The sequence below is a fragment of the Lissotriton helveticus genome, chromosome 10 (assembly GCF_964261635.1).
Source record: "Lissotriton helveticus chromosome 10, aLisHel1.1, whole genome shotgun sequence".
In the NCBI taxonomy this organism is placed as follows: Eukaryota; Metazoa; Chordata; class Amphibia; order Caudata; family Salamandridae; genus Lissotriton; species Lissotriton helveticus.
Genome location: NC_136071.1, coordinates 7,420,446 through 7,433,029, shown reverse-complemented (window position 1 = coordinate 7,433,029; position 12,584 = coordinate 7,420,446). Strand labels below are relative to the sequence as shown.

Sequence of the window (12,584 nt, the reverse complement as noted above, 5' to 3'; positions counted from 1 at the left end):
TGCTGTTGTGTGCGTTGTTGTCCAAGCGGTCTTTGAATGAGGATCTCTTGGCTGATCTGATGAGGTGGTGATGTCTGCGGGTGGCGTCCTTGTGGGCTGCGTGGTTGTCCGGTGTGCGTTTGTGGAGCCATATTGTCTCCAGTTTCCGGCATGCGCATTTGGAGGTCTGGAGCTCGTTGGTGAACCAGATGGCTCTCTTGCTGGCGTGGTTGTTGGAGGGTTTCTTGAGCGGGGTGAAGGTGTTGGCGCAGTCGTCGATCCACTGTCTGAGGTTGCGGGCTGAGGCGTCTGGGTTGGTGGGGTCGGTGGGCAGGGCCGGACTGGAAACCAAAACCGGCCCTGGCAAAGTGCTCGGCCGGCCCCCCCTCGGGGGGGGCGAACGCTTTGCCAGGGCCGCTTTTTGGCCGATTTTGTTACAGGGCCGATTTTGCAGCTATGCTGCAAAAACGGCTCTGTAACAAAAACGGCCCCCAGGGCCCAAAACCGGCCCCCACCCTTGCGGCCGACCGGGGGATTGCCCGGTGCCCGCAATGGCCAGTCCGGGCCTGTCGGTGGGTGGGTTCTGGGCAAGGGTGGTGATCAGCCGGTCTTCGGTGACTTTGCTCCTGCAGCGGCGAGGCAGCTGTTGGGTGCGGTGGTGCGTGGTTGGTTTCTTGAAGGTGAAATGAATGCAGCGGTGGTCGGTCCAGTGGAGTTCGGTGGTGTGGTCGGAGGTGACGTGGGTGCCTGTGGAGAAGACGGGGTCCAGCGTGTGGCCAGCGGCGTGGGTGGGTACGGTGACGAGTTGTGTTTAGTCGAGGTTGTCGATCAGGGTGGCGGAGTTGGCGTTGTTGTTGTTCTCGAGTTGGAAGTTCAGGTCCCAGAGGAGGATGTAGTCCATGGAAGCGAGTGCGGGTGTGCTGGCGAGGTCGGCGATGGAGTCGCTGAGCTGAGCCCATGGTCCGGGGGGTCTGTAGATGAGTGTTCCTCTAAGGGTGGTGTTGGGGTCGGTGTGGATCCGGAGGTGCAGGTGTTCGGCGGTGTGGAGGGTGTCGTCTGCGGGGGTGGCGACCTTGAGGGTGGACTTGTGGACGATGGCTATACCTCCTCCGGTTCCGTTGGCGCGATCCCTGCAGGTGATCTTGTAGCCGTCCGGGATGGCTATGGCGCTGTCCGGCGCCGAGGAGTCCTTTCACCAGGTCTCGGTCAGGAAGGCCACGTCTGGGGCGGAGGTGTCGAGCAGATCCCAGAGCTTGACGGCGTGTTTGCGAGCGGAGCGGGTGTTGAGGAGTATGCAGCGGAGGTGGTTGGGTCCAGTACTTGGGGGATTTGGTGGTTCTGTCACCGGTGAAGCTGCAGGTGCGGTAGGAGTAGGGTCCGTGGGTCCGTTTCGGGGTGGCCTCTCCCCCATTCTTACAAATATCAGTGCTTGCACATTCAGTCTCCTCCGTGCAGACTCGCTCTGCAGCCATCTGTGACCTCCCTCCCCCCCCCTTTCAATGTACTGCATTGTTTTCAGGAGTCTTCAGTGTGTCCTGGAGTCTGGTGGGATTGTTGGATTAATATGTGAGGCCTGGCACCTGATTAGCTCTCAGTGGCACAAGAGTAGACCAAGGCTGGCACATGAACATCTATGGCCCTGGCACATGAGCGGCCCTGGCATGTGAGCAGCATGTGAGGCCCTGGTACATAACCAGCAGCACCTGAGCATTTCTGACTGGCACATGGACAACTATGGCATGTGAGCAGCACACAAGCAGCCCTGGCTCATAACCAGCAGCATCTGAGCATTTAGCTGCCCTGGCACATAACCAGCAGCAACTGAGCAGTTCTGACTGGCACGTGAGCTGCCCTGGCATCTGAACATCACGTGAGCGGCGCTGGCACATACCCAGCAGCACCTGAGCAGTTCTGACTGGCACATGAGCAACCCTGGCATGTGAGCAGCCCTGACACATAACCAGCAGCACATGAGCAATTCTGACTGGCACATGAGCAGCCATGGCACCAGATCAGCCTCAGCCATGACATCTGATCACCTCTTGAATCAGTTTTAATTTTAATTTTGTGGCCCAGGTTTCTTTTTTTAAAACTTATTATGGCCCAGATGTTCAGAGTCGATGCAAGCACATGAGCAGCGATACCACATAATTACCATGCCCATTGGCACCTTGTCTGCCCCGGCCACTGGCCGGCCCAGACATGTGAGCAGTCCTGGAATTTTTTTTTCATATTTTTGATTTTATGGACCAAAATTGAGCAGATACAGGTTCAAGAACAGCAATATACAGTCTGATGTTTTGGCGCATTGTCATTTCTTGTGTCGTCGGATTCATGTATTCACTTTGGATGCTTTGTCTCAGATCGGCGCACAGGCATTCATCTGCCTATCTTGGTTTATAGAGACCGTAGAGTTTTCTGAGAAAAGCCTCCAGTTTTGTATTATTGCATTAGTAACTCCTGATAAATCATGTGGCTTTTACGCATTTGATTATGAAAAAGTAATATAAAATGCACCACTTGACTCCACATTGTGAAAATTACCTTATTTGAGAACTCCAAAGACTTTATATCCCCTCTCACTTAACACCCCTACGAGTGATGGAGCTATTGCTTGCTACAAATAGATGCGCAGCGTGGAGCTGCTATTCCAGATTGTCGCAAACAGTTCCTCACTACCTGGTGCGGAGCTGCTCCCGTTCTCCTTTCACTGAAAGTGGATCTACATGACCAGCTCTTTGACCCTCCTCAGTCAGTGGCTGTGGCCACTTCCCAGCAGCCCGAGGCTTTACCTACTCCAAGCTCACATTTAAGGGCTCTCAGGCTGCAAACTTGAGCCTTCTCCTGAAAGATAGTCACTCCCTGCCATGGCCCTCGCCACGTCCAGAAGGCTGGGTGGTTTGTGTACAATGCAAGACTCTTTTTCCCACTTATCCCTACATGAACACTTAAGCTTTAGTCTTCAATTTAATTAGTTGTGAGCAATAATCCAAGGTAAGGTTTGGACCTCAAGTGGTAAAGGTGTAGCATGGTCTTTGCACCTCTAGTGCTTAAGCAGTTTACTCACTACCTCTCTCTCTCGCAGGCTGACATCTACAAGATGGACTTCCAGGCTGAGCGTGAGGCCCGCGAGAAGCTGCACGAGCAGCGTGACCGTCTGCAAGAGCAGCTCGAGCAAGTGCAGAGGGCCTTCGAGAAGCTGAGGAAGGACTCTGAAGCAGCAGCAAGGTGAGGTCTGGGCACTACAGGAGGGTGGAGTGGCGCATGTGTGGGATGGAAACCTTTCGGAGCCTTTTTGTAGAGTAAGAGCAGGAGCCCTGCTTTGTCACCAACATTAAGGAGGACTGCCGGAGCTTAGGGACGGAGAAGGTGTCATGGTAGAGGAGATGGCCTAACGGCTAGGGCGCTCGACCTCGGACCTTGGGAACTGGGTTCGAGTCTCGGTAACGACGCCAAAACCTCCTGTGATTCTGGGCAAATCACCTAATCTCCCCCGTGCCTAAAAAAATGAATGTGTGTCCTCATGTAACGTAACTGATGCTATGTAAAGCGCTCTGATACCCAATTCGGTTCGAGTCTAGTTCGCGCTATATAAAACAAACAAAAAAAAAGTTGGTTGCAAGTCTGGCAAGATTTCTTGTATTGGGGGAGCAGCCGGTGCAGCATCTTGATCCGAGGCAGACTTAGTTTTGCTGGGTATTTTCTGACTTTAAGTAAATTGGTGTCAGGAGACTGACAAGACTGAAACCAAACAGGACCTCAGGGAAATATATGTTCGAGGCATATGGGCTGCAGATGGTACATTTATGAATAGATCGCCATCTGGTGTTGGGCTCGGATGATTGCACTTTGTTTTTCTTCTGGAGAAGTCTTTGTCGTCATAGGTGACTCCTCCTCTCGGTGTTAGTGCGCATGGGCATCGGCTCCATCCTTAGATTGTTTTTTTCCGCCATCGGGTTCGGATGAGGATCGAAGCGCTCCGGACCGACTTCAACAAAGAAGGTTATAACCGGCGCGTATTCCTTTCCAAATCGACGGTATCGTTATCGAACGCGACTTCACTCCATACCGACCTGGTTCGAAGGACGACGACTACGAGAAAATCGACATAGTCCAGCCCGGGGTCCATGGAAAGGACTCCATTCAAAAAATGTCCAACGTGTGGTGCTAAGTTCCCACACAAGGACCTACACGAGGTGTGCAACCTCTGCTTGTCCCCTGAACACGAATCCAGGGACTGTGAGGCCTGTGCAGCGTTCTCGTCAAAATCGACGATTAGAAACCGTCGAGCCCGAAGACACGAGGTATCGAGAATGCAGTCACAAGCAATCCCGGAGCTGTTTGAGGACCAGCAACCAGAGGACGAGGAAGAAGAGGCCGACGAGGCGGGGTCTGAAGCGGACGAGTCCGACGTCGAGGAAATCGACGTCCAACAAACCGTGAGTGACGACGTCCCTTTACCGAAAAACAGACCCCACACGGTATCGACCCCGCCCTCGAGCCCGGTCAGACAATCGAAAAAAGTTTCCAACGCCCCGCCTTCGAGCCCGGCAACGAAACAGAAACCGAAACACTCGGTCCCCCATCATAGTGGTTCCGGTTCCGATAAACGAACCACATCGACACCGAAGCACCAAAGCAAGGAAAGCTCGAAGTCGAAGCAGTCCATGTCGACACCGAAGCACGCTTCGGCGCCGAAAACACCCTCGACACCGGGGACATCTTCGATACCGAAGAAATCGGATCCGAACAAAACTTCGGCACCGAAAATACAAATGGACATTCAAAAGAAAAAACACCTTTCGGAACCGAAAACTGCGGTACCGATACAGGAACACGGAACGGATCCTAAACAAAAGACTTTGTTTATTGACCCAAAGACTGGCAAGGTAGTCACAGAACTACCTAAAAAGAGGAAAAATGAACATTCGGACGACAAGACTCATCCGAAGAAGAGAACAATGGGGACGAATACAACTCCTCCCTCTTCTCCCAAACCTCACACACCATCTTCTCCTCTTCCTCACAATAGGCCAAATATTCCTCCCACACGGCCATCTACACCTACAACAGATGTAGAGAGTGACACAGGGGAGGGGGGACATCCTGGAGATGATGACACAATCCCAGAGGAGGCAGACCCATGGGAAGAGTATAATGTAGGGTCAGATAATGATACCGACCCTGAGTCATATCCCTCAAAACCTTCACCTCCTGATGACAATACTGGGTTTGCACAACTCATTACTAGAGCAGCAACATATCATAAGGTAGACCTACATACAGAACCTCAAGTACAGGACTTCTTATTAGAAACACTACCTATTGCACAAAGAACATCAGGAACACTACCAATGCTTAAGGGCCTTCTCAGTCATACATCAGAGATATTCAAAGACCCAGTGAGGGCTAGGGTATTGAACCCAAGAATTGATAAAAAATATAGGGCAGCTCCAAAAGACCCAATATACATTAAAGGGCAAATTCCTCTAGACTCGCTAGTGGTCACAAACGCTCGCAAGAGAGCAAACTCTTTATCTACAGGAGAAGCTCCACCTCCTGACAAAGAGTCTAAGCTAATAGATGCCTCTGGCAAGAGAGTAGCATCTCAAGCGGCAAACAGCTGGCGCATAGCTAATACGCAAGCACTACTTGCAAGGTATGACAGAGCGCATTATGATGAGTTAGAAACACTCATCAAACATCTCCCTAAAGAACATCAAAAGAAGGCAGATCAACTCATACAAGAAGGGAAGTTAATTACTAACACTTCAATAAAGTGCGCCCTAGACGCGGCAGAAACTGCGGCAAGGTCGACAAACACAAGCATCATGTTAAGGAGACATGCATGGCTCAGAGTATCAGGGTTCAAACAAGAGGTACAAACATCGTTACTGAACCAACCTTTTGATGGGAAAACACTTTTCGGCACAGGGACAGATGAGGCCCTAGAAAAGATGAAGAAGGATACCGAAACGGCTAAATCAATGGGAGCATTGCAACAGCCGACACAAAGAGGTTCCTTTCGTAGATCCACCTATAGAGGAGGTTCCAAAAATACAGGTACAAGCCAGCAACAAACCTCTTTTACACCTACATCACCCAGAGGTAATTCTAGAGGTGGATACAGGGGTAACAACAACAAGGGTAGAGGTCGCGGAAACAACAACAACCGCAACTCTCCAACCCCAAAACAGTGACTTCATAGAGCTTCCCCCAGACCATATAACACCGGTCGGGGGACGCCTATCACAGTTCCTACCTGTCTGGGAAAACATCACGTCAGACAAGTGGGTAAGACAAATTATCCAACATGGTTATTGCCTAGAACTCACAGCTACCCCACCAAACATCCCCCCCAAACAGCGTCCAATGAAACAAGATCACCTGACACTGTTAAAACAAGAAGTACTATCACTGCTAGAAAAGCATGCCATAGAGAAGGTTCCACAGCACCTACAAGGGACAGGAGTATACTCCCTATACTTCCTAATTCCCAAAAAGGACGGGTCTCTAAGGCCAATACTGGACCTAAGACCTCTCAACGCATACATAAATTCGGAACATTTCCACATGGTCACGCTCTAACAAGTACTTCCTTTACTGAAGAAAGGGGACTTTCTTTCTACACTGGATCTAAAAGACGCTTACTTTCATATCCCTATTCACAAAGCCCACAGGAAATACCTCAGGTTTGTGGTAGAAGGACAACATTATCAGTTCAAGGTTCTTCCATTTGGTGTCACAACGGCACCAAGGGTGTTCACAAAATGCCTGGCAGTGGTAGCAGCTCACCTAAGAAGACAACAAATTCATGTCTTCCCATACTTGGACGACTGGCTAATAAAAGCCAGGTCGCAAGAGGAATGTCTGCAAAACACACAAAAGACAATTCAGCTACTACACCAGCTAGGGTTCACGGTGAACTACACAAAGTCACACCTACAACCAAACAAGGTTCAACAATATCTGGGGGCTACTATAGACACAGAAAAAGCCAAAGTGTACCCCAACCCAGTCAGGATCCAAACAATGCTTACAATCATTCAAAGATTTCAGCCACAACACTCACTAACAGCACGAGTGTTCATGCAGCTATTAGGCATGATGTCATCCTGCATACTGCTAATACCATATGCCAAACTACAAATGCGTCCGCTACAAGAATGCTTAGCGACACAGTGGAATCAGGCTCAAGGGCAGATTACGGATCTGGTGTTGGTAGACGACCGCACACACCGCTCTCTGAAGTGGTGGAACAGAACAAACATTACCAAGGGGCGGTCGTTCCTAGAGCCAATTCCACAGGTGACAATAACAGCAGACGCATCGCTCACCGGATGGGGAGCACATATGGACAAGTACACAGTACAAGGAAGGTGGAGTGTGCAGGAAAGAACACTACACATCAACTACCTAGAACTACTGGCAGTGTTTCTAGCATTGAAAGCCTTTCAGATACATGTTATCCACAAAGCAGTCCTGATCAGAACAGACAACATGACAGCAATGTATTATATTCAAAAACAGGGGGGGACGCACTCTCTCCAATTATCCAGACTAGCACAGGAAATTTGGAGATGGGCCATTCCTCAAAACATCTATCTGTTAGCCGAACACCTACCAGGAGTCCAAAACCAGATAGCAGACATCTTAAGCAGACAGTCGGAACAAATACACGAATGGGAACTGCACCAACAAATACTGCAGCCATTCTTCCAAAGATGGGGACAACCAGAGATAGACCTCTTTGCCACTCATCAGAACGCAAAATGCCAAAGCTTCGCGTCCAGGTACCCACATCACCTCTCGCAGGGCAATGCGTTATGGATAAATTGGTCCAACAAATTTGCATACGCTTTTCCCCCTCTCCCACTAATCCCATTAGTGGTCAGGAAACTGCAACAACATTCAATGACCATGATACTAGTAGCACCCACGTGGGCAAGACAGCCGTGGTTCACCACGCTCTTGCAACTCTCACAAGTGCCACATCAAAAGCTACGAATTCTACCCATGCACCTTACACAGAACCATGGAGAAATAATGCACCCAGATCCAACTCAATTGAACTTAGCGATCTGGCTCCTGAAATCCTAGAATTTGGGTACTTAGACCTCCCCCCAAATTGCATGGAGATAATTAAACAAGCGAGACGTCCAACCACCAGAGCATGCTATGCAGCTAAGTGGAAGAGGTTTGCTATACACTGTACTAATAACAATATCAACCCTCTGGACGTATCAACAAAGGAGATTATTTGCTACTTATTACACTTACAGCAATGTAATCTAGCGTACACATCTATCAGAGTACATCTAGCAGCTATAGCAGCATACCTACAAAACAGGCAGCGCATATCACTGTTCAGAGTACCAGCGATAAAAGCATTCATGGAAGGTCTTAAAAGAGTCATTCCACCAAGATTACCACCTTCCCCAGTCTGGAACCTCAACGTAGTACTCACCAGACTAATGGGACCAGCTTTCGAACCTATGCATAGGTGCGAAATACAATTCCTTACATGGAAGGTGGCCTTCCTTATAGCCATTACCTCACTCAGGAGAGTAAGTGAATTACAGGCATTGACAATACAAGAACCATTCCTACAGTTACACCAGAATAAAGTGGTTCTTAGAACAAACCCAAAGTTCTTGCCTAAAGTAATTTCAGCATTCCACATCAATCAGCCGGTGGAACTACCAGTTTTCTTTCCAAAACCACAGACGGTGGCAGAAAGGGCTCTACATACACTAGATGTCAAAAGAGCCATTTTGTACTACATAGAAAGAACACAAGACTTCAGGAAAACTAAACAACTATTTGTAGCATTTTCCTCAACACATAAGGGCAATCCTATCTCTAAAGCAGGCATCGCAAGATGGATTGTAAGATGTATACAAATATGTTACATTAAAGCAAAGAGAACATTAACTGTTCCTCCTAGAGCTCATTCTACACGAAAACTAGGAGCATCTATGGCATTCTTAGGGAACATTCCCCTAGATGACATATGTAGAGCAGCAACTTGGTCTACACCACATACATTCACAAAGCACTACTGTGTTGATGTACAGGCTGCACAGCAAGCCAGAGTGGGCCAAGCTGTATTAAAAACTCTATTTCAAACAGTTGCGACAGACACTGGTGACCACCGCTAGGGAGGTAACTGCTGTACAATCTATTCATAAATGTACCATCTGCAGCCCATATGCCTCGAACGGAATATGCTACTTACCAGTATGCATCTGTTCTTGGCATAGAGGGCTGCAGAGTGGTACATGCCCTCCCTGCCTCCCCGGAAACCTGTGTCTGTCCCAACATTATCTTATTTAGATACACTTACATGGGCATATCTTTATGTACTAAACTACACTACTCCATCTAACCCTACTATGGCAAAACAATCTAAGGATGGAGCCGATGCCCATGCGCACTAACACCGAGAGGAGGAGTCACCTATGACGACAAAGACTTCTCCAGAAGAAAAACAAAGTGCAATCATCCGAGCCCAACACCAGATGGCGATCTATTCATAAATGTACCACTCTGCAGCCCTCTATGCCAAGAACAGATGCATACTGGTAAGTAGCATATTCCTTAAGACTTTAATCCCAAAATGATTGATTGTTGTTTAAGTCTTGTGTCGGTTTTTCTAGGGGTCGGATCGAAGAGATGAGGAACAGACATTCTGATAATTTCCGCGGTGGCGGAGCTCAGCTGGGTAAGTTCTACCTATCCAAAATGTAAACACTGCTCCATGTGCATGGAATAGAATTGCTGTTTGTCCTAATTTCTTGTCCTGTAATGTTGCATCAGATTTTGCAGCATGATTCGTTTCTGGATTTGCATGCTAAGCATTATCCCGCCATTTAGTGGTTTGGGCTGGAATAGTCCCTATTTTGTGGTTTCCACCCCACTCTTAGAGGATCGACCAATGGTCAGTGTCATCCCTTAAGAGTTCATACGTTGCCTACAGTTACCCATTTAGTGGTCACTATCTTTAGATTCTTTCTTCCATGGTTGGTTTTGTGTGCACCGTTCAAGGTTGGAGACTGATAATAAAGATGGTGACCATACTGCGAGGGGAGCAAAAACACCAGAAGAAAATTCATAGATGACAGCAAACATTGCAGGAACAGAGATTTTTTTTTTTAAAGCAGTTGTTTGAGGCATGTGAGCTGTAGATCACATGCTTTGCATAAGTCTGCCATCTAGTGTTAGGTCCGGATGTTTGAACGTTGTTTTTGTTCGAAGAAGTCTTTTCCAGTCACGAGGTAGATGACTCCTCCTTTCTGTGATAGTATGCATGAACATCGACTCTATTGTTAGTTTTTTTTCCGCCATCTGGTTTGGACGTGAATTGCTGCGCTCCGGTTTGACACCGTTTTGGGTTCCCCTCGGCACGCAATCCTCTACCTTCAACGGTATTGTTTCTCGATCATGTATATATATCTTTGCGTATTGTATCCATTTCTACAACTTCAATCAGAAAGTCTTGTGTAAGCCCCTTGGGCCTAGCAGCGTTGACCGAGTTTGCAGTCGATGGAACGGACTCCATTCCAATTGTGCCCCGGGTGCCGCTCTAATTCCCCCCCACCCATCCCCCCCCCCCCCTCCGCCTCACCGATCTACACGACGTGTGCAATTTGTGTTTACCATCCGAACACAACTAAGAAAACTGTGAAGCCTGCCGATCGTTCTGATCCTAAAAGACGCTCTGTGACAGTCGGGCTCGACGTCACGAAATGTATCAGCAACACAGAGACTTCGCTCCGGATCTCTACAGAGGATGTCGACGAAGAGACCTTCGAAGCGCAGGGTGCAGAGGAGGAACAGCACATCTACGTGTCCGAGGAAGACTCCGACATCGAGGAAGACATCACGTCTGGTCAGCATACCGTAAGTATAGAGATACTCCTCTGCCCCAAAAGGTACCCTCTAAAAAGGCTCCAGTCCCTCCTCTGCCTTGGGGCCAAGGTCGGCACCAATATAAAGTTTTGAGCACCCTGCCTTCGGGCCTGATTCTGAAACAAATATCACAGCCTTCCGGCTTGGGACTGAGTTGACCTCCTTCGGGGACTGAACCCAAAACATCGGCACCGAAAGACAAACCAAGTGATCCCTCATACACTTCGGCCCCAAGACACACTTCGGATCCAAAATCCTCTGCTCCGAAATCCTTGGTCCAAAATCCATCGGGAGACCCACCACCCCAGTGGTCACTGGTGGTGTGCTAGGGAAGGCTTTTTGGGACAAGCAGAGCACCCCGTTTGGTGTCCACTGGCCTTACAGTTGAAACACCAATCCTATTTAGGATCCTAGTTCTTACCCTGGTACCCATCCTTTGATTGTGAAGTGTCTCTGGGCCCACCCCTTGGAACAGGTGTTTGGGTGCCTTTAGAAGCGGTGAGTCCAAAGCCCTCAATCAGGGTATCCTTCATGAGGTCATAGGATTTGCATCTTCCTTATCAAGTGTCGGGAGTCTATCGCTGCACTTACCTGAGAAAAGCTCCCATAAGTCCAGGCAACCCTTATTGGCTTACAGCGCTTATATTAATAATCCCAAATGCTCTCGTTCGTGGTAGTGTGGGCGAGCAGTATAAGCTTATCAGAGGGGAGTGTTCAGCATTTGTTGTACACAGTCAAGAAATGAGACACACTCAAGAAGGAACTTGAGACCAATTTAGAAAAACAGCATGTTTTTATATCATTTTTAACACTAAGAACTTCCTAAAGGGGTACTTTAGACGTTATCAAATTTTACAGTAGAAACGGACGGCTGTCAGATTTGAGGCATAAGCCTCGAACTCTGTAAGGTTATCCTATGGGAGAAACATTCACTGCACTGGGTCACTTGCAAATGACTTACAGGACTGATCTTCTGGACTTAAGGTGAGTAGGGAGCCAAGATCTAAAAAAGCACCAAGCTTTCAGTTTTACCTGCCCTGGGGTGTCCGGGTGCAGAGGTGCTTTCAGCTGTGGTAGCCTCGGACACTACACGCTGTTGTCGATGGGAAAAGTACCTGTGGAAAAGAGGCTGCAAGGGGTGACTGGGGGACCTGTCCGGCAGAACCCAAAGGGGGGGGGGGAGGGTTCCACACTTCGGGGAGCTCAGGGCCACAGAGACACCATCGGTGAACTCGAGCTGGGGGGGGGCTCCGGTGCATAGGTGGTTTGTCCAGTGGATCATCAAGTTTGAGGCTCCCACGGTTCCCGTGCATCTGCAGAAGAGTGAGAAAAACGCAGCAAGAAGACTTCTGGCGTGGAGCTGGCCTCAGGTTAAGTCCCTCGACTTGCAGGTCGGTTTTGGTGGCAGTGGTGTTTGGGCTGAACACAAACAAGCCTTGGTGCTTGCAAAAGGTTCCGGTATCGCGGTTATTGGTCATGGGCAGCTCCTGGGGGTCCTGGCCGCTCCAAACTTGTTGGAGATGGATCTGATCCCCTGTAGCACGGTGACCTCTAGCTGAGTCACTGCGATGTCGGTGGGCCCAGTGATCAGCAGGTCAGTGTACCGGACGTCGCAGTCCTTGCCTGCAGGCTGTAAGGAAGTGGATCCTCCACTTCAAGGGACATGCTGGCTGGTTGACCAAGTGCTGGCAGCC

The 12,584-nt window shown here is 49.1% G+C and overlaps 1 protein-coding gene across 7 annotated transcripts in view; it reads left to right on the top strand.

The window, feature by feature from the left end:
- IKBKG (inhibitor of nuclear factor kappa B kinase regulatory subunit gamma) overlaps positions 1–12,584 on the top strand; it is a 147,879-nt gene that overhangs the window by 123,529 nt on the left and 11,766 nt on the right. For all 7 annotated transcript variants that reach the window (XM_078664530.1, XM_078664527.1, XM_078664531.1 and 4 more), the window contains 2 exons: positions 3,065–3,207; positions 9,639–9,703. In XM_078664530.1, the coding sequence (XP_078520656.1) occupies positions 3,065–3,207; positions 9,639–9,703 (208 nt within the window). The remainder of the gene's footprint in view (positions 1–3,064; positions 3,208–9,638; positions 9,704–12,584) is intronic.